Consider the following 21,882-nt stretch of genomic DNA (forward strand, 5'->3'; position numbering starts at 1 on the left):
TGGGAGGATCGCTTGAGCCCAGGAGTTCGAGGCCAACCTGGGCAATGTAGTGAGACCATGTCTCTACAAAAAAATTAAAAAATGAGGCAAGAGGATTGCTTGAGCCTAGGAGACTGAGACTGTAATAAGCTGTGATCATACCGCTGCACTCTCATCTGGGTGACAGAATGAGATCCTGCCTCAAAAAATGGGAAAAAAGTGTACAATTCCATAGATTTTATTATAGTTACAGGGTTCTGCACCAATCACCACTATATAATTGCAGAACATTTTCATCACTCCAGAAAGAAACCCCATACCCCTTGGCAGTCACTCCGTATTCCCTGAGCCCTGGCAACCACTGATCTACCTTCTGTCTCTAGGGATTTGCCTATTCTTGTTTGTTTGTTTGTTTGGTTTTTTTAAGACAGAGTCTCTTTCTGTCACTTAGGTGGGAGTGCAGTGGTGTGATGTCAGCTCACTGAACCTTCATCTCCCAGGTTCAAGAGATTCTCCTGCCGTAGCCTCCTGAGTAGTTGGGCTTACAGGCACCCGCTATCACGCCCAGCTAATTTTTATATTTTTCGTAGAGACGGGGTTTCGCCATGTTGGCCAGGCTGGTCTCAAACTACTGATATCAAGTGATCCACCCGCCTCAGCCTCCCAAAGTGTTGGGATTACAGGCGTGAGCCACCGTGCCTGGCTGGGATTTGCCTGTTCTTGACATTTTGTATAAATGGTGTCATACAGTATGTAGCATTTTGTACCTGGCTTCTTTCACTTAATACAGTGTTTTCAATGTCATCCATGTTTTAGCATGGATTAGAACTTCATTCCTTTATATGGCCAAATCATTTCCTTTGTATGGAGAAGTCACTTTTGTTGTACAAGTCTTTTAGAGGACATATGTTTTGTTCTCCTGGAAGACACCTAGGACTAGAATTGCTGATTCATAGTAGATGTATATTTAAGAAACTGTGAGAAAATTCTCCAAAGTGGTTGTAAACCTTCTGATGAACAGAAGTTCTGATTCTAATTAATCTTAATTAAATTTATTTTATCAATTTTCTTCTTTTATATGTTTTGTGCCTCTATAAGAAATTTTTGCCTACCCCATGACCTCAAAGATGCTTTCCTGTTTTTTTCTAGAAGCTTTATAGATTTTATGTTTAGATATCTGATCCATTTCTATTATTGTTTTGAGACAGGGTCTCTCTCTATCACCCAGGCCAGAGAACAGTGGTGTGATCATGGCTCACTAAAGCCTCGACCTCCTGGGTTCAAGTGATCCTCCCACCTCAGTCTCCTGAGTAGCTGAGACCACAGATGTGTGCCCCCATGCCCTACTAATTTTAAAACTTTTTTGTAGAGATGGAGTCTTGCTGTGTTGTCCAGGCTGGTTTCAAACTCCTGGGCTCAAGTGATCTTACCTCCTTGGCCCTTTTACAGATGTGAGCCACCATGCCTGGCCTTAATTACCTTTTGTGTGTGGTATGTGGTAGAGCTCAACTTTGATTTTTTCCCCCAGTGTTTATCTAGTTATTCTAGCACTATTTGTTTACAAAGATTTTCCTTTCCTTATTTAAATTCTTTGGTGCCTCTGCTGAAAACTGTATGTGTGGGCTGTTTCTGGACCCTGTCCTACTAATCTGTCTGTCCTTTTACCGATGCCACACTCTCAATTGTTGTTTATACTAAATCCTGAAATTAGATAGCACGAATTCTCTGAATTTTTCTTTTTGTTAAAGATTGTTTTGGCTCATCTAGGACCTTGGCTTTTCCATAAAAATTTTAGAATTTGTCTTTTTAATTAGAGCTTGTAAAGATTTTGATGAGGATAGAATCTATAGAATTCATAATTTCGGCTGGGCGTGGTGGCTCACGCCCGTAATCCGAGCACTTAGGTGGGAGAATCACTTCAGCTCAGGAGTTGGAGACCAGCCTTGGCAATATGGCGAAACCCCATCTCTACTAAAACTACAAAAATTAGCCAGGCATGGTGGCATGTGCGTGTAGTCTCAGCTACTCGGGAGGCTGAGGGGGGAGGATCAACTGAGCCTGGGAGGTCGAGGCTGCAGTAAGCTGAGATTGCACCACTGCACTCCTCCCTAAGTGATAAGGTGAGACCCTGTCTCATAAAGAAAGAAAGAATTCATAGTTTAGTTTTGGGAGAATTGACATCATAACAACATGGACTATATCTTTACTTAATTAGAGCTTTAACTTCAACTTTTTAAAAAAATTTTTTCAGTATGGAGTTTTATGTCTTTTATTAAACATTTTTTCTCAATGTGTTCTATTACACTGCTGGTGGGAATGTAAATTAGTACAATCACTATGACAAACAGTATGGAGATTCCTTAAAGAACTAAAAGTAGATCTACCATTTGATCCAGCAATCCCACTACTGAGTATCTGCCCAAAGGAAAATAAGTCATATGAAAAACACACAGGCACACACATGTTTATAGTGGTACAATTCGCAGTTGCAAAGATGGAGAATCAACCTAAGTGCCCATCAACCAATGAGTGGATAAAGAAAATGTGGTATGTATATACCACGGAATACTACTCAGCCATAAAAAAGGAATGAAATGATGTCTTTTGCAACAACTTGGGTGGAGTCGGAGGCCATTATTCTAAGTGAAGTAACTCAGGAATGGAAAACCAAATATCATATGTTTTCACTTTAAGTGGGAGCTAAGCTATGCGGATGCAAAAGCATAAGAATGATATAATGGATTTTGGGGACTCCTGAGGGCAGTCTGGGAGGTGGGTGAGAGACAAAAGACTACATATTGGATTCAGTGTACACTGCTTGGATGACGGGCGCACTAAAATCTCAGAAATCACCACCGAAGAACTTATTGGTGTAACCAAAACCCAGCTGTACTCCAAAAACAATTGAAGTAAAACTTAAAAAAGATATTGCAATAAAAAGGTTTTCCTCAGTGTGTTATACTTTTTGATGCTATTGTAAATTGATTTTTTAAATTTCATTTCTTCATTATTTGCTGGTTGAATACAAAAATACAATTGATTTTCCTATGTAGACCTTGAATCTTACATCTTTACCAAATCCTTTTAGTTCTAGTAGTTGTTTTGTAATTCCCTTGGATTTTCTGCACAATTGTGTTGTCTCCTAATAGAGACATATTAACTTTACATTCTTTTAAAAGTGGACTTGACTGTAATTGAAAAGGAAATATAGCATATTGCTGCTTTAGCCTGCAGGATGTCATCTAACATGTTGGTATTTATTTATTCTGTAGGAAGAGTAACCAATTGTATACTGAAAACCTTGGCAACGGTTGGATAAACAGAATTGTCATAAAACTAGAAGTTATTACAGTTTAGTAGATGAAACAATGTTGAGATAAGAGAATTACTGCCAATTATTGCTGTGATAATATTGCAGCAACTTGCTCATGAAAAATTCCATTGCAATGATACTTTAGACCTAAAGAAAATTGTGCTTTATCCTTTCTTCTTAACTATAGATGGGCAGATATTGTTACTGATCTAAACACTCAAAATCCAGAATACCTGGATATCCGGCACTTAGAGAGGGGACTGCAGTATAGAAAAACAAAGAAGGTAAGAAGAACACCATTGTGTCTGAAGGCATTTCCCAGCTGACCAAAATGCGGTGTTTTACTTAGCACTCTTTAGGTTGCAAATAACAGAAACCTATATTTGATAGAGGAGTGAAAATTATTTTAAGGACACAGGGCTGTCTTTAAAACCCAAGGGCAAGGGGTATAACCTGGAGTCATAAAGGAATGGTAGATGGTAGCAGGTATTGGAATGATAGCAAGGGCCAAGTAGCTGGTAGTCTGCTTCACTCTTTTGGGGGCTATATATTGTTCTTAGCTTTCCTTTTGTCTGATTACTTTCTTCTTAAGATCATCATCTTTCAATTTATGTGTCTTTTTTAGATGAACAGTCTAGACTGAGACTGACCTGTCTTGGGTTCAGTTCCATAGTCTTAGCCCAGCCAGATTAACTGTGGCCTTGTGGCAGAGTCATGTGTACAAACAAGGCTTTGGGAGAAGCTCTCAGGAAATGATATCTTATTGATGCAATCTTACTCATATAACTATATGAAGAATAGGAGAGAGAGGAAAAGGAATGATCTTGGTGTTTGAATTAGGCAGATGGGGAAGTTCTCTAGTATGTGTTGGGAGTGAGTAGTAGGCATGGGGAGGAAGGTGTTTTGGCTCCAGTGGGCATTGTTATATTTTGTAAAGGCAGCTGTTAGAAAAGGTGCAGGATAAGGTGCTCTGACGATGCCTGGAAGGAAAGTACCATTTTGAGGCAGGTGAAATAAAAAAAGAAACAAGGGAGTTCATAGGGACCTACAAATTAGTACAATTAATTTCCCTTTATTTTCTTCACCCAACTTTTTTTTCTTCTCAGGTTGGGGGAAATTTGCATTGCATCATAGCATTCCAGAGACTTAATTGGCAAAGATTTGGCCTTTGGAACTTTCCATTTGGAACCATTAGACAAGAATCACAACCTCCAACACATGCCCAGGGAATTGCCAAATCTGAGAGTGAAGACAATATTTCCAAGAAGCAGCATGGGCGTCTGGGCCGGTCTTTCAGTGCTAGTTTCCATCAGGACTCGGCATGGAAAAAGATGTCTAGTATCCATGAGAGAAGGAACAGTGGTTACCAGGGTTACAGTGGTTACCAGGGTTACAGTGATTACGATGGGAATGATTGACTATGCTTGGTACTGAACAGCTGGCATTATATATGAAACTGCTATATACAGGACTGTATAAAGACAGTAGAAGATTTAGTAAGCCTACATTAAATAGGAGCAGATCTTGTGGTATAAAAAATAACCTTGTAGTTCTCCAGATACTAAGCTTGTATATGATTATGGTGGGTGATTTCAGATATATAAGCAGATAAGCACAGATTATTGTCCTTTCAAGTTAAGAGTATATAATCTGGACAGAAAATTTCACAAAATTCAATAAAATTACAACTGTTGTCTAAATAAGTGAAACACAAATTCACTTAATAGCATCAAGATTTGAAATACTTAAGCATGAAGTGACTTTTTTAATGACTCGATCCCTAGACATTTGTTACAGATAGTTTTATGCCTAAGACCAAGATGTAAAGTACCATCTGCCCTTAAAAAAAAATTAGGGCTGTCAATTTCTACTTTTCACTCATGGTTAACACACATTTAAAATTATTTCATGAGTCTAGTAGTTCTTTGATTTATAGCAGGATCTTGCTTGCCTCATTTGTTTCCTGGTTATGTTCTTAGGATTCTGACTAAGAGGCAAAAGAGAAAAGACTCAAGACACTGATCCTGGAGATCGAGACCATCCTGGCTAACATGGTGAAACCCCGTCTCTACTAAACATACAAAAAATTAGCTGGGTGTAGTGGTGGGCACCTGTAGTCCTAGCTACTCGAGAGGCTGAGGCAGGAGAATGGCGTGAACCCGGGAGGTGGAGCTTGCAGTGAGCGGAGATCGCGCCACTGCACTCCAGCCTGGGCGACAGGGCAAGACTCCGTCTCAAAAAACAAAAAAAAAAAAACAAAAAAAAAAACCTGATCCTTTTTTTGGTGCAAATGGGTGACTTAGTGCATTGATTCAGATTTTTTGAATTTCTTGATGTGGTTTGTAATAATCAAATATTGACAAGAACCTTAGGTCTCGAAAGACTTTTATAAGTCTAGATGACGTTTGCCTTAGGGGTAAAGTAAAAGAACAATTGGCACCTTAAGTTTCTATACCCAAGGTTATCTGTGAAATGAGATCTCCTGATATTTGATTGCTTTCTCAGTATGGAGTCATATGTTGATAACAGTACTGAAGATGCATAAGAAATGCCCAAGTCACTCAGAGGACAACTACCCATATTCCAGACTCTGAGCTGTTTCCTTTTTTAAAATCATATAGACAATTAGCTGTTTGAAGTGAGTATTAAATATTTCAGAAGTGTGAATTTCATGTATTTGAGCTCCTCTAGTTGCTGTCGGTTTTTCTTATGCTGCCACCTGTGACTCACAAATGACTAGGATCTCTTGTTCTTTAATTTTAGGGTCTTGTTCCAGGACTCAGATCAGTAACTTGGTGATTACAAGGTGCTGAATGTGTTGGTAACCATATCGCAATACACCTCAAGGAAAAGGTTCAGATTTTTATTTTTAAAATATTTTCATTTTTTTTCTTGAATTTTATATCCATTTGTTCACTCGTACATGCCTAGCCTACAGAAGGGGATATATATTATGAAATGGTCATTTTTCTGAAGAGAATATTTTGCTTGAAATGCAAAGGACTGAAAGAGATTTGTAGGTTGTTGATTTTGTTACTTCATACTGGAACTTTTAAAAAGATTTCATCAAATAAAGTTTTGTTTTCTACTTTTAATTATATGAATGTTTTTAAACCTTTGTTTTAGGTAGAAAGTACCATTGTGTCTTTGAAGTACATGATAATTTGTCAATTCTGCTCAACTGGTACATTATAAGAAACCATCTTGAGCCTTTTATAATTAATGAAACAATATGCATTATGATGACTGTAATTTTAGATTTCTAATTTAATAGGAAATAGAAAATTTGATTCTTTTATTAGCTTGAACCAAGTGAAGTTGTCATCTTTGTAGGTCAAAAATGGTTGAATGTTAGCAATTTCATACAGTTCAACTGAATATTTCAGAGAAGAGGTAGGTAGGAAGAACCAAGAGGAAAGGAGAAAAATGCAAAATAAAATAAGAAATTAAAGGATAGGGAGACACCTAGAAAAAGAGGATGAGTTATTCAGACTATTGACCATAATCAATTTTTATAAAAGTCTTGATCTGTTCTAAGTTTGGCTTCCGAGTTTGGCTTTCCAGTTATTAAGAGCACAATGAGGTTTGAGTTTAGTGAGATTATCTTTCCCGCAGAAGCTGTAAGCAAGAGTTACTGCATACTTCTCTTAGAAGATTAGTAAAATTCCCTTGATATTTGATTTCTTGGTCAGCTCTTAGGAATCCTATAGATACAATGAAAGTTCAAATACTGGCTCTGCACTTACAAGCTATATCACCTATAGTGATATAGGCAACTTAAGGTTAATTTTTTTTCTGTGCCTATTTCCTCATTAGTAAAGTGGGGGTAATAGTATCTACTTTATAAATGATTTTGAAGAATAAGCTAATACATGTAGTGTTTAGAACAGTGCTTTGTAGATAGGAAGTGCTATTTAAGAGCTTGCTATTATTCCAAAAGATGTGAATTTTACTATTCAGAGTCTTTAGAGAGAGCCCTTTAGATAGCATCTTAAGGAGCTAATTCCTTTTAAATCACATATGCACCCCTTAGTTGCTGTTTCTTCAAAAGAATATTTCATATTCAAGAACGTTGCTTTATTTTTTTGAGACAGAGTCTCGCTCTATCGCCAAGGCTGGAGCGCAGTGGTGCTCTCTGCAACCTCCGCCTCCCGGGTTCAAGTGGTTCTCCTGCTTCAGCCTCCCGAGTAGCTGGGATTACAGGCATGCACCACCATGCCCGGCTAATTTTTGTATTTTTAGTAGAGACTGGGTTTCACCATGTTGGCCAGGGTGGTCTTGAGCTCCCGGCCTCAAGTGATCTGCCTGCCTCGGCCTCCCAAAGTGCTGGGATTACAGGCGTGAGCCACCGTGCCCAGCCTTTGCTTTGGTTTTAAAAGTACTTACAATACTCAAATGCCTATGTTGGCTATTTATTTTTGCCCAGCTCACAGGCAGAAAAAAAAAAAGTTTATTTAGATCAAATTCTGCAGCAATTCCTTTCCCTACTGCTATTACTGTTAAAGAACTGTGTGCCATCATTAGGCCAAGGTGGTGCAGCACCTAAAATACTTGCCAACTTGTCTTCTCCCAGACTGGAGGGGCTCAGGCAGCTCTTCTAGGATCCATCACATTCTGCATCTCAACTTTACCGATAACACTCCCACCCCTCCTGTACCAGCGATTCACTCAACAAACTAAATTATACATCATTACCAGGTCAGTTCTTAAATAGCTCAGCAGCAACAGGAACAACAAGATGTTGGTGGCATTCTAATTTTACTGGCAGAAACTGAGGCTTTCATTGGTGAAGAAACCTGCCTAGGATCACAGTGTCTTAGTTTCTCAGGGCTACCATAACAAAACACCACAGACAGGGTGGCGTAAACAACAGAAATTTGTTTTCTCATGGTTCTGGAAACTAGAAGTCCAGGAGCAGGCAGGTTTGGTTTCTTCTGAGGCCTGTCTCCTTCACCTGCAGAGGGCCGCCTTCTCACTGTGTCCTCACAAGGCCTTTCCTCTGTGCCTATCATCCCTGGAGTCTCTCCCTGTGGCCCAATTTCCTCTTTCTACAAAGACACCAGTCAAATTGGATTTAGGGCCTATCCTAATGGCCTCATTTCAATTTAATCATTTTTAAATGCTGTGTCTTCAGGTAGTCACATTCTGAGGTACTCAGGCTTCCACAGATGAATTTTGGAGGACACAATTCAGACCATAACACAAGGCAACATATGGCTCAGATGAGATCTGAATGAATTATCAGCCTAACCTCCAAGCAGATTCTTTCAGCAGACTGCAAGGTGCACTGGAGAGCTTTAGACTAGAGGCTTAAGAGGTCATTTAGGCAATATTTACAGAACTGCTAAGTGCCAGGATTGGGGGATGTAGCAGTCAACAAAATCGTTCTTCGTTTCAGTAAGTTTACAGTTTACCATGGGGAAGAGACAAACACTGAACAGGCAGTTATATTACTCTCAGTAAAATAACAACTGGGAACAGTTTCTGGGGATTACTTTACATATGGAGGAAATGCAAAAAACACTTTGTCAGGATTATTCCTGTAGCAAATTAGTTGTGACTAGGTCAACCAAACATGGCCATTGTGAACCATCTTATTGAGCACAGAAGTGGTTTTGCTAAAAATGGATTTCTCCACGGAGCACGGTGGCTCATGTCTGTAACTCCAGCACTTTGGGAGACTGAGGCAGGAGGATTGTCTGAGACCAGTTTGGGCAACAAAGCAAGACCCCGTCTCAAAAAAAAAAAAAAATCAGGGCGTGGTGGTGGGGGCCTGTAATCTCAACTACTGGGGAGGCTGAAGCAGGAGCATCACTTGAGCCTGAGAGGTTGAAGTTGCAGTAAGCTGAGACTGCACTACTGCACTCCAGCCTCGGCGACAGAGTGAGACCCTGTCAAAAAAATAAAAAATAAAAAAATTAAAAAAAATCAATTTCCCATATACTTCTGTTATAAAGAAGTCTTTAAAAAATTGCCTGCTCCCTTAAGTCAGCCTTTTCACTGAGTTTAAATTTAGTTCCAATTTGAACAAATATGGATGCTAATACTATCCTTTATTGAGTAGTTAACTAGTGCTAAGTGCGTTGCATGTAACACCTTGAATACTTACTAAAGTCTGCAAGGTTGGTTTTATGCCCTGATTACTGATGGAGACACAAATTCTGAACAAATGTGACTTCAGGAATGCTAAACACCATAGTGAGGCACGATGCGGGGATTTGAATCTTGGCCTGAGGGTTCCAGAGCTGTGGCCTTTTCTGGGGTTACTCTGTTAATTGATTTCTAGTCCTTTCTGACCTACAAGCTGCAGCATTATAAATTTTAGATGCTGAAGAAAACTAAACTATATGTCAAGGATTAAGGCTTGTGAACCCCCAAAATTTGGGACAGGTCTAAGTTAATTTAGAAAGTTAATTTTGCCAACGTTAAGGACGCGCACCTGTGACACAGCCCCAGGAAGTCCAGATGACATGTGCCCAAGGTGGTCAGGGCACAGATTGGTTTTATACATTTTAGGGAGACAGGAGACATCAATCAACATATGTAAGTACACTGGTTCCTTTCAGAAAGGTGGGGACAACTCGGAAGCAGGAAGGGCTTCTAGGTCACAGGTAGATGAGAGACAAATGGCTGCATACGAGTTTCTGATAAGCCTTTCCAAAGGAGACAGTCAGAATATGCATCTATCTCAGTGAGCAGAAGGATGACTGACTAGAATGGGAGGCAGGTTTTGCCCTGAGCAGTTCCCAGCTTGACTTTTTCCCTTTTGCTTAGTAATTTTGGGACCCCAACATTTTCACAGGCTTTAAATTTTATTATTCTTTAGTTACTACGTGCTAGCATATAAATAAATAGTACAAAACCAAGAAGGCATCCACCTTTTGGTTGTCTCTTCACGTGTAAAACGACACTTTGTGTTAAGTATCTTCACACATGGCGGCGCAAAGGTAGAAACCGATACTAAAAAAGCGTGTAGAAAATAGCTCCCAGCCTGGGCAACACAGGGAGACCTCATTTCTACAAAAATAATTCGCCAAGCATAGTGGTGAGCACCTGCGGTCCCAGCTACTTGAGAGGCTGAGATGGGAGAGTCGCTTGAGCTCGGGCAGCAGGAGTTCCAGGCTACAGTGAGCTAAGAACGCGCCACTGGACTCCAGTATGGGCGACAGCGTGAGACCCTGTCTCAAACAAAAACAAAAGCCCGTTACCCCACCAAGAAGGCGCTTTTGCACAATGTTTTAATGCTTAACGCCTTCAGGATGCCAGCGTAGCGGAAGCAAGTAACCACCAAGGGATCAACACTGGGGCTAAACTTCTCACTTCCGGGGTGCTGCAAGCGCAGAAAATATACGTCATATGCGGAGGCGGGGCTTCCGCCCTGCGCGTCGTATTAGAGGGAAACCGAGCGGGCCCATTTTTCGTGGGTTTGCGGACCCACCAGCGAAGGCGGGAGGTGTCGCAGGGACATCTGGCTGTTTCCGTCGCCTGCGTGGCCCTTGCACCCCGGTCTTCCATTAGCGGCGCAGACGTTTGGGCCTAAGCGCTGGGCGAGGCGACGCCCTGCCCCTCCCCGCCAACGGCCATTCTCTGGACCTGTCTTTCTTCCGGGAGGCGGTGACAGCTGCTGAGACGTGTTGCAGCCGGAGTCTCTCCGCTTTAATGCGCTCCCATTAGTGCCGTCCCCCACTGGAAAACCGTGGCTTCTGTATTATTTGCCATCTTTGTTGTGTAGGAGCAGGGAGGGCTTCCTCCCGGGGTCCTAGGCGGCGGTGCAGCCCGTCGTAGAAGAATTAGAGTAGAAGTTGTCGCGGTCCGCTCTTAGGACGCAGCCGCCTCATGGGGGTCCAGGGGCTCTGGAAGCTGCTGGAGTGCTCCGGGCGGCAGGTCAGCCCCGAGGCGCTGGAAGGGAAGATCCTGGCTGTTGGTATCCTTAACGCCGCGTTGGGACTTGTGGTGCAGGGATTCGGGGCTGGATTCCTCGCGGGGCTCTGCCTTGGGCACAGTGGCATCTGCAGGATGATGGTCTTGGGTCGGGGTCGGGGTCGCTATAGAATCTCTGTCACTAGGTTTTCTAAGTACAGTCGTCCGTGGGTATCCCCGGGGCTTTGGTTCCAGCCCCTCCTCCGTATACCATGATATTCAAGTTCCTTCAACTCCCTTATATAATGGCGTGGTATTTGCATATAAACTACCCACTTCCGTAATCTTTTAAATCGTTTCTAGCTTAGTTGTAATGCCGAATGCAATGTAAGTGATCTGTAAATAGTTGTTATACTGTATTTTAAAATTTTTTGTAGTTTTTATTGGTATGTTTTATTTATTTATTTTTTTCCATCGCAAATATTTTTGATCCGTGGTAGGTTGAGTGCGGAATCGGGTGATGAGGCGGGCCGCCCTGTCTGCTTTCCCCAGCTTTGCAGTCTTAGCGGCCTGTGCATCCTGGTTTGTCACTTTGTGGCAGTGATTTATGTTCCTCTCTGCTTTAGTTCTCTCATCTGCAAAGTAGAGGTGGTGATAGTATCTACACACAGGATTGGAATGGGGAATAAAGAAATTACCTACATGAGAGAAGTTTAGCGCGATTAATACAGTAAATCTTAAAGTTATTATCCTGTCCAGGAGGTCAGTAAGGAGAGAAGAGTAGACTTCGACGATTAGTTTTGCTTGAGTCTTGTCCCATTTATGTTTCTTAGAGGAAGGATAGTGTGGACAGGTGTTTTACCCATTTTTTAAATTGACTTTTTAAGGACTATTGTTTCTGTACATGTTTGGCTGGTTTTGTTTGTCATTGGAATTAAATTCTTTTTTCATTAGCAAAACGTGATATTGCTTTTGAAATTTTTATCTTTTTCTTTGTTATGTAGTCATTTTTTTTTTTTTTTTAAGTATCTATTCTGGCTCAGAATCTGGTGATACCTTACACCAATTTCCTAAATGGGGATCTATGAGTCTAGGGGCTCGTGGGCTTGTGGAAAGAAAGAGTCCTGTAAATGATTGCAGGGGGATTGGGGACGGGAAATGGAGTGCAAGAGTGTGTGGGCGTTCAGCAAAGGAATCCCTGACTGTAGAGCCCTAATTCTTCAGTAGGTACAAAACTTATAAATAAAACGACGTTGATAAGTTTTAAAACATAATGAGATTATCATTTTTTGCAAGTGAATAATCTTTAAATACATCTGTAATTGATTTTTGGCTTAAAAGTTTTTATACAGGGTACTTTGAATTGGGGAAAGCCAAAGGATTTTTGTTTTGTTTTGTTTTGTTTTTTGTTTTTTAGAGCACATGCGCTGTTGCTGCCCTCAAGCTGTTCGTTAGTATCATTGCAGTGTAAAGATTTTCTCAGAAATAAAAGGTAAAGGTTAGTTTTCAGTGACAAGAACCCTTAAAACTTCAGCAAAGATTTAGATCATTTTATGTAGCAGCCCTTGTGAAGAATTACTAAAGAGGACTGTGGCCAGGCTCAGTGGCTTACGCCTGTCATCCCAGCACTTTGGGAGGTCAAGGCAGGAGGATCATTTGAGCCCAGGGGTTCAAGACCAGCCTGGGCAACATAGTGAACCCCTGTCTCTACACACAGTCAAAAAATTAGCTGGATGTGGTGGCCTGCACCTTTGGTCCCAGCTACACGGAAGGCTGAGGCAGGAAGATTGCTTGGGCCCAGGCGGTCAAGGCTGCAATGAGCCGTGTTCATGTCTGTCTCTGAATAAATAAATAAAGAGGACTGTGAAAGACATTCTAGTCATAATGACAACCTCATATATTTATAATAACCTCGTTTATGTCAAAGGAGTATATCTGATTGCTTGTTCTACAATCGGTTTTGCTTTATTTCATTTTCACGGGAATTCAGACACCTGAAATTATTTAGATTTTATTGTATTGGTTGTTAATGACAAACTTACCCATTATTATACTAGTTTCATAATTTACTCTTGTATCTCTATACTAAATTGTTTGGTCTTTAAACCATCTATATAGCTTAGTGTCTTATTTATACAGTCTAAATGTCTGTGTCAAATAATGCAGAATTAAGTTAAACTTTTGTCTCTTACAGATTTTAATGTTTGTAATATGCGTTTAAGTGTATTAGCAAGATATTACCATCTCTTTAGGCTATGTATACTAATGGAGATTTTTAAGTCACCTAACTAAAGAACTAAAGAAACTTATTTTTTGTATTGAAATGTTATTGGTCTTTGGGTCTTATACCTGAAGTGATTTTTGGCTTTGCTGCAGATTTTAACTTTTCTGTCCGCAGAAATTTAATTTCGCGTATATAAACTTACTGAAATTAGACAAGTCAAATTATACAAATATTTTCAGATTGTCTCATTTTTCATATTTCTTGTCTAACAATTTATGTGAATATTTTCAGGTCGTCTAATTTTACATATTTCATCTCTAAGAATTCAAGCCAAAATTCTCAACCCTAGCTGAGAATTGGCACTACCTGTAGTTAATTGAAAAATAAAAAATAAAAGAAGACCTACCTCAGTCTCTATGATTTAGAATTTTAGGCCCATGGGGTTTAATAATCCGTATGTTTCAGAAGCTTCATATCCTATTCTAATGGATAGCAGGGATGAGAGCCACTGATCTGAAACTAGATTTCCTCACTTAAGTTAAAGTTTAAAGTAGTGGGCCAAGTAGAAACTCATTTAATCCTATGTAATAGTGAGCTCCATGGCTTTTCCAGACTATACTTGTAGCAAGCAGAAACATCGATCTAATACAAGACAGATGCACATCAACACCAAGTTCTACCTCTGAGATCTATCTTTTATCCGACCTCTTCTCATGGTCTCCACCACTACTGTCTGCGTTAACTTGGGCTATTGTAACTCATTTTAGAACTGGTTTCCTTATAATCTGTTCTTCACATGTTCATCAAAGTTATCCTTAAATCATGTTCTAGAAACTTCCCAGTGGCCGTATCACCTCTGCCATTCCTTTTGTCCTGCTGCACTGGCTTCCTGGAGATAGGGACCGTCTCTATTTTGTTCATGGCTGAATTGTTTGGTGCATATCCCTAGGGTCTTGGATATGCCTGGCCCGTGGTATTGCTAAATATTATAGAAATAAGCATAGCAGTAGCTTGCTTTCCACTAGGTATTTTGTTACATAGTGTTTTGTAAATTAATTGTTGATGGACCTACATTTTTTTTTATGTTAGTAAAAGTTAGGCAGTGTACATTCATTTAAATACTAAACTGTTCAACTTATTTAATAGCAGATATTTATTGTGTATAAGAGTCCCTGTGAAAGGGAGTGCAGTGCACAAATTGCCTGGGCAAGCCATGGAGCACACAGGCTGGGTTTTTTCCCTGCTAGATTATAAACTCCATAGGGTCAATACTGTGTTTTGTTCAGTGCACTGGATATGCCAGTGCATAGAAAAATTGCTGCCACATAATAAAAACAGAAATAACGTGATAGGTGGCCCCTTCAATGTTCTTTCCCTGTGTTAGAAATTTACCTGCAAATATTAGCATCAGTCCAGGTTTCTCTCTGTTTTTTTTTTTTTCTTTTTGTTTTTTTTTTTGAGACAGAGTCTCCCTCTGTCACCCAGGCTCGAGTGCAGTGGCGTGATCTTAGCTCACTGCAACCTTCGCCTCCCAGGTTCAATCGATTCTCCTGCCTCAGCCTTATAGGCACACACCACCATGCCTGGCTAATTTTTGTATTTTTAGTAGAGACAGAATTTCACCATTTTGGCCAGGATGGTCTTGATCTCCTGACCTCAGGTGGTCTGCCCGCCTTGGCCTCCCAAAGTGCTGGGATTACAAGTGTGAGCTACCGCGCTCGGCCTCAATATATTTTTTAAATAGGAATGTATACAAGGAGGAGGTCTTCATCTAGACTGAGGAGGGGACCCATGGACTGAGACCTTAGAGTAGGAGAGAACTAGGCGGAGAGAGGGAGAAACTGTTTCAGGCAGAGGAAGCAGCATGTGAGAAGAACCTGGAGGCAGGAAGGAGCTTAGTGATTTCTGGGTTTGAGGAAAGCCCAGTAGCAGGAAGTGAGCAGAGGCCAGATCATTCAAGACTTCCTAGACCAGGAGAAGAAGTTTTAGATAGTATCTTGAAGGCAGTGGGAAGCTTTGGAGGGTTTTCACCAAAGATACGTTGGTGAAATCTAGTATATACCTTCAAGATACATTAGAAGGTAGAATTGATAGACCTGGTAATAGTTATAGGTGGTGATGCCCAGCATTCTGGCTCGGGTGAATGGCAGGGACATTCACTGAGATGGGGGCATGAGCAGCTGAGTGGAGAAGACATGGAGTTCAGTTTTGATCATGTTAAGTTTGAAATGTCTATGAGGTATGGGGTAGAGATGTCATCTGGGCTCTCTGTTCTGGGGTCAGGAGCGTGTTCTGGGCCGGACATATACATGGAGTCAGGGCGTGGTGTATGTGGAGGGGAGTGGAGGTTGATAGTTCAGACAGGAGGAAAGAAGAGGGCCTGAGAAAGATCACTGATGAAGTGAATACTTTAACAGTGTTACAGGAGCTGGCAAAGAGTCTGAGAGCAGGAAAACCAGCAGAGCGCGGTGTCACTCTTTCTTTTGGACAAATATAACATTTTTTGAGAAGCATTTTTTAGAAAAGTTTAAAAATATAAGAAAACTTCAAGATGAAAATATAAATTGTCTTTAATCTCAGCAGACATAATATCTACTTTAATATTTTGGTGTGTGAACTTCTAGTTTTTTATATTTAACATATATACTGTATCAGAAAATGGAGTTATACTTTATATGGTTTTATAGCCTGTTTTACTATCTTTAATAATATTTAATGACTATCTTCCTTATCACACATGCTCCTGCAACTTCCATTTTTAAGGGCTTTTTGGTATTCCAGTAAATAGGTCTGCCATAATTAGTTTTTGTATTTTGAGACGGAGTCTTGCTCTATCACCAGGCTGGAGTGCAGTGGCGTGATCTCGGCTCACTGCAACCTCTGCCTCAGCCTCCTGAGTAGCTGGGACTACAGGTGCGCACCACCATGCCCAGCCAATTTTTGTATTTTTAGTAGAGATGGGGTTTCACCATGTTGGCCAGGATGGTCTCGATCTCTTGATCTCGTGATCCACCTGCCTCGGCCTCCCAAAGTGCTGGGATTACAGGTGTGAGCCACCGCGCCCGGCCTATGATTAGTTTTTTAAAAAGACCTGCTGGAAAACTTTTAAGTTGATTTTTATATTTTCATTATTATAAACAAGCATTCTGTAAATAACTCTCATTATATATCCATGATGATTTTCTGAGAATCAATGTCTGGAAGTGGTAAAATAGACTGCAAAGTTTTAAAAAGTTTTTTTCACTATGAATTGTCAAATTGTCCTCCAGAAAATTTGTGCTAATTCATGAAAATTCTTTAGCAATCACTTATTTTTTTTTTTAAAGAAGCAATTCTTTGCAATGAGACTTCTTAAAAGGATATGTCTGTCTTTGTATGATTTTAAAATGCAGTATGTGAGTAGGGGTAACAAGAGCTCAACTAAAAGTTAACTGACTTTAGGTAGATCCCATGAGAGCTAAATGTTTTTCAATTTTAAATGAATAGTGATAAGTATTTAGTGTTCAACGTTTGGATAATATCAGTTATTAGGAAATTGAAGTTGTGAGGATGAAGAGAAAAATCCCGGAGTTTTTTCCATTAACAATTCTCCCAGATATTAGCATTTGGTTAAACCAAGCACTTAAAGGAGTCCGGGATCGCCACGGGAACTCAATAGAAAATCCTCATCTTCTCACTTTGTTTCATCGGCTCTGCAAACTCTTATTTTTTCGAATTCGTCCTATTTTTGTGTTTGATGGGGATGCTCCACTATTGAAGAAACAGACTTTGGTAAGTGTCATATAGTTTTTAGTAAGTGTCAAATAATTTTTTTCTTTCTGCATTCTTAGAAAAATTCACATAAAATTTTTCTCTTTAGAATTTTAGAAACAGACTTATTTTGACACATACTTAATTACATCTACTTTTTAATCTTGAACAATTAATTTTTCTTTTAAAAAGTTTTATGAGAGTTCATCATGGGTACAATGATAAAATTTAACTTTTAAATAAAACTAACTACTAAAAACCTTGCTGTTGAGAGTTTTCCCTTCAGAGGATCTTGTTAGGTGTTTTATATTTATTTCAAGGATGCGGCCATCACTCAGAACACTGTGGAAACCCTCTTTGGGAAGTGCCTCCCTGAATCTGAGATCAAGTATCCTCCGTGACAGCAAGCCTTCTTTTAAGGGGAATTGGATTTTAGGAGTAAGCAATGTTATGTGGTGCCAAGTGGTGACTAAAGTGGATTATCTAGGAAGGGAATTGACCATGATATAGAAGAGTCAGAATGAGTTGCTGCTTTATTGTTCTGGAAGTAGTTTTAAAAAATGTTTTTGGAAGGCCGGGGGCAGGAGGATTGCTTGAGCCCAAGTCCAGCCTGGGCAACACAGGGAGACCCCATCTCTAAAAAAATGACATAAAATAATGTTTAAACAGTCCAAATGACAGCACCCATTTGGATATATGACTTTTATTTGTTGAAAATACCAAAGTAATGAAGTGATGACTTTGTAATCATACCAGATACTCTCTAAGTGAGGATATAGGATAAAAGTAAGGATATAGGATAAAAATAAAAAGCATTTATAAATGCTGGGGGACCTTTGTTGCCTCAGTAAGAGTGTCTAGTCTTGAATGTTGCAGTTTTCAGTTACCCAAGGCATACTGTAAATCAGGTACTTTGTGGAAGGATTAGAAAGGAAAAGAGAATATCTTGGTTATTTTTATCCGATATTCAGCCATAAGCACGGGGACTATCCATTTGTCACTACTTGAACATTTCTTACAAGATATTTCTATACATTTTAGAATTTCTCATGATATATAATCTTGAATATTGAAGGGCAGAATTACATGTAAGTAATGCATGTTTATAAAAAGCAATATTAGAAATTGTTTTTGGTGTCACTGTGACATTTTATAGAATAAATAAATAATTTCTTTTGGGAAGCATTTAAGCTTTCCACTTCTTGGGCATATTAAAAGACATTTAAAAGAAACTGAAAGTAAATTAAGTTTCCCAAATATATTGTGTAGTAGCCCATTAAGTAATAGACGGAAACTCTGGGTGTCCTTTACGTAGCAGCAACCTGAAGATATACACTGATATGGCAATTAGGAGGAAATGCTAAAGCAGCCATAGTCTGAAAACCCAGACAAACCAAATTCTCTGGAAAATAAATCACAGCAATGTTTCTAGTGGTCTAATATCCTGAAGTGAGATCTTACATCCTTTCTTCTCATAGGTGAAGAGAAGGCAGAGAAAGGACTTAGCGTCCAGTGACTCCAGGAAAACGACAGAGAAGCTTCTGAAAACATTTTTGAAAAGACAAGCCATCAAAACTGCCTTCAGAAGCAAAAGGCAAGAGGAAAATTATAGTCGTGTTAGAGATGAAGTTTTAAAAAAGTGATTTTTGTCTTGATTTCCTGCGATTCTCTTTCCCTATCTGATTTTGACTCTCAACAGAAAATAGATAGTGAAATGAGACAAGTAGGCTGCCATTTGACCTGGTAATTTGGAGTTGTGGCAATTCTCCGTTCTGTGAGAATCAACTTTGCTAATGAGAAAAAAAAGCTGTCGTGTTGCGTTGTGTACTCTTTTTACTTTGATTATGGTCTTCTTGACTCTAGGTGAGCAGCCTCGCCACGGTTCCTTCCTTTCCCTCGGCTGCATTTATTTTCCACAGCAGTGGCCTGAGAGCAGCCAGGTCAGGTCCCTCTTCACCATCCTGAGCAGGGTCTGCATAATCTGTTTAAAGATTTGTGTACTTTCCAGAGATGAAGCACTACCCAGTCTTACGCAAGTTCGAAGAGAAAACGACCTCTATGTTTTGCCTCCTTTACAAGAGGAAGAAAAACACAGGTAAATGTTTAACTATTTAAGAATATTATTTTAGTCATTGCTACATTCAGACACATTTAAACCTTGATGTGTTATCTACACGATAAGGCATGTGAACATTTCTTAATGCATCTGAAATAGGCATGCTCTATACCTTTCAGAATATTTTTCAAAGACTAAATTTTTTATTTACTATTCTTTGTGTTTTGGTGATTCATGATTCTTATTCCTCTTCATTCTAAAGAACTTCTGCCAGGGCTGTGGATTCTAAATTCTCCAAGGCATGAATTTTAGTTTTGCTTACACTTTGCTTACACATGCTGTCTCTAGCTGCTTTTCAATCCAATATGGTCTCTCTCACCATGATGCTAAAATACCACAACCCATGACATTCTTGTTGCTAAATCTAGCAGACGCTTTGCACGTCTTAGTGTGCTCCACTTCTCTGCACTAAACACCATGCCACACTGCCCCGCTCCCCCGGCATCTCTCTGGCGCTTTCTGCTCAGCCTCTGTGTGGACTCCACTTCCTCTGTCTCTCTCTTAATGGTTGGTGGTTTCTGTGTTTGAAGTGAAGGTGGAGGACCGGAAGCTTGGCAGTTTGCCTTTGTCCCCTGTCCTTCCCTCCACCTCTTCCTTTCCCAGGAGTTCCCAAGAGACAACTTAGCTTTTGTATCAGCTCAGTTCTATTTGTCTCCATTGCTACCACTGTCATTTTTTCTCCAGGTTACATTATTAGCTTTTAAACTTCTTTCCGTCTTTGTCTTTGATCATACCCTTTTTGTAATAGCTCCTCCCACCAAGCCCAATCTCTGTTTTGTGTTATAGTCTGTTTAAAATCCAAATCTGATATTGTCATTTCCTTACTTAAAACACTTTCTAGCTTCTCCTTCTCATTTTTTTCTTTCTTTTTTTTTTTTTTTGAGATGGAGTCTCTGTTGCCCAGACTGGAGTGCAGTGGCACAATCTCAGCTCACTGCAACCCCTGCCTCCTGGGTTTAAGCAATTCTCCTGCCTCAGCCTCCGGAGTAGCTGGGATTACAGGCACGTGCCACCACACCTGGCTAATTTTTTGTATTTTTAGTAGAGACGAGGTTTCACCATGTTGTCCAGGCTGGTCTCGAACTCCTGACCTCTGACCTCAAGTGATCCACCTGCCTTGGCCTCCCAAAGTGCTGGGATTGCAGGCGTGAGCCACCACACGCAGCTTAGCTTCTCATTTCTTTAGGATAAAACTTTAACTCCTTAATTACACTTTCCAGTCTTATCCCTGCCTTTCTTCACATCATCCACAGGCAGGCTTTCTTTTCCTTGTTTCTATATGGTTATACAACTTAGTTCTTTTGCCTGGAACACTTTTCTCCATGAACCTTCCCACTCCCTACAACTAGACTCCTCATTAATTCGTGGCTAACTCCAACCAGTGTAATTGCAGGAGATCCTGGAAAGCTTTTGTGACTCCTAAATTGGGTGAGGTGACTCCCTATTGCATCTCTAGTGACCTGCCCTTCCCTTGTGGTGGAAGTTATTAGATCCCACTCTAATTGCTTACTTACACGTGTCCCCCACCAGACCGTGAGACCAGTAGTGGCACAGATCTTGCTGTTTTATTCACCACTGTAGCCCGTATAACGAGCAGCACCTTGCATACAAGTATTTTTGTAAGGAGTCATTAAAAATCATAGATATCGTAAAAGTATGTTTGACTTTCAGTTCAGAAGAGGAAGATGAAAAAGAATGGCAAGAAAGAATGAATCAAAAACAAGCATTACAGGTATTTAGATCATTTTTGAATTCAGAATGTATTCTGTTATTTGAAATGAATGATATGAAAATGAATATTAATGAGGTATATCAAACTATGAAAGTTCCTGATAAAAAGTAAAGACAGATGGCTTTTTGATTGTGCATATATATGTGTACATGTATGTATTTAAAAAACACTCACCTATACACGTGTGTATATATATATGTATATATATATATATGGAATTTGCCATTATGCACATCTATATATTCAAAATAAGCTATTTTTCTTTTACAACCAACCAACCAACCAATAGTAATATGTGCTTACATAGAAAATATAGAAAACATATCATTCATAAATAACTTGTAATAACATTTTGATATATTTTCATCCATTCTTTGCCTGCCCCATATAGTTGAATACCTGTGTGTGTATTTGTATATATGTATCAAATATGCATGTGTACATATATGTGTAACTTAGTGGTTAAAACATCATTTGTTATCGTCATCTGTCTGGGTTCCAGGGGTTGATGAGCTCAGCCAGGCAGTTCTCTCTGGGGTCTCTTGTGTAGATGCAGCCAGTCTGTAGCTGGGGCTGGAGTGATTAACGAGGCTTCCTTGCTGCCATGGGTGGTGGTTGATGCTGGCTGTCAGCCAGTCTTCCATGCGGCCAGCACCAGAGCACCTACTTGTGGCCTCTCCACGTGGCCTGGGCTTTTTCCCAGCGTGATGACTGTATTCCCAGTGTGGGCATCCCAAGAGAAAGTTCTAAGCAGAAGCCCTGTTGCCTTTCTGACCTAGCTTTGGAAGTTGTGCAGCATCCTTCCCACCACATCCTGTTCCTCAGAAGCTAGTTACTAAGGCCAGCCCCTATGGAAGGGGCAGAGAGTTAGACAAGAAGAATGTCCCACACATATTTTCATGAATAAC

At 40.0% G+C, this 21,882-nt stretch overlaps 2 protein-coding genes across 33 annotated transcripts in view; both read left to right on the forward strand.

Moving 5' to 3' along the window:
* Nucleotides 1-6,387, forward strand: part of BIVM (basic, immunoglobulin-like variable motif containing) — a 42,551-nt gene extending 36,164 nt beyond the window's left edge. For all 31 annotated transcript variants that reach the window (XM_063697500.1, XM_063697502.1, XM_063697504.1 and 28 more), the window contains 2 exons: nucleotides 3,480-3,576; nucleotides 4,399-6,387. In XM_063697500.1, the coding sequence (XP_063553570.1) occupies nucleotides 3,480-3,576; nucleotides 4,399-4,710 (409 nt within the window). In that variant the 3' untranslated portion in view covers nucleotides 4,711-6,387. The remainder of the gene's footprint in view (nucleotides 1-3,479; nucleotides 3,577-4,398) is intronic.
* Nucleotides 6,388-9,861: 3,474 nt separating this feature from the next.
* The window catches only part of ERCC5 (ERCC excision repair 5, endonuclease), a 30,983-nt gene continuing 18,962 nt past the window's right edge, over nucleotides 9,862-21,882 (forward strand). For both annotated transcript variants that reach the window (XM_063697497.1, XM_063697498.1), the window contains exons 1-5: nucleotides 9,862-11,216; nucleotides 16,972-17,147; nucleotides 18,605-18,720; nucleotides 19,135-19,221; nucleotides 20,914-20,974. In XM_063697497.1, the coding sequence (XP_063553567.1) occupies nucleotides 11,129-11,216; nucleotides 16,972-17,147; nucleotides 18,605-18,720; nucleotides 19,135-19,221; nucleotides 20,914-20,974 (528 nt within the window). In that variant the 5' untranslated portion in view covers nucleotides 9,862-11,128. The remainder of the gene's footprint in view (nucleotides 11,217-16,971; nucleotides 17,148-18,604; nucleotides 18,721-19,134; nucleotides 19,222-20,913; nucleotides 20,975-21,882) is intronic.

Source organism: Gorilla gorilla, chromosome 14, assembly GCF_029281585.2.
Source record: "Gorilla gorilla gorilla isolate KB3781 chromosome 14, NHGRI_mGorGor1-v2.1_pri, whole genome shotgun sequence".
In the NCBI taxonomy this organism is placed as follows: Eukaryota; Metazoa; Chordata; class Mammalia; order Primates; family Hominidae; genus Gorilla; species Gorilla gorilla.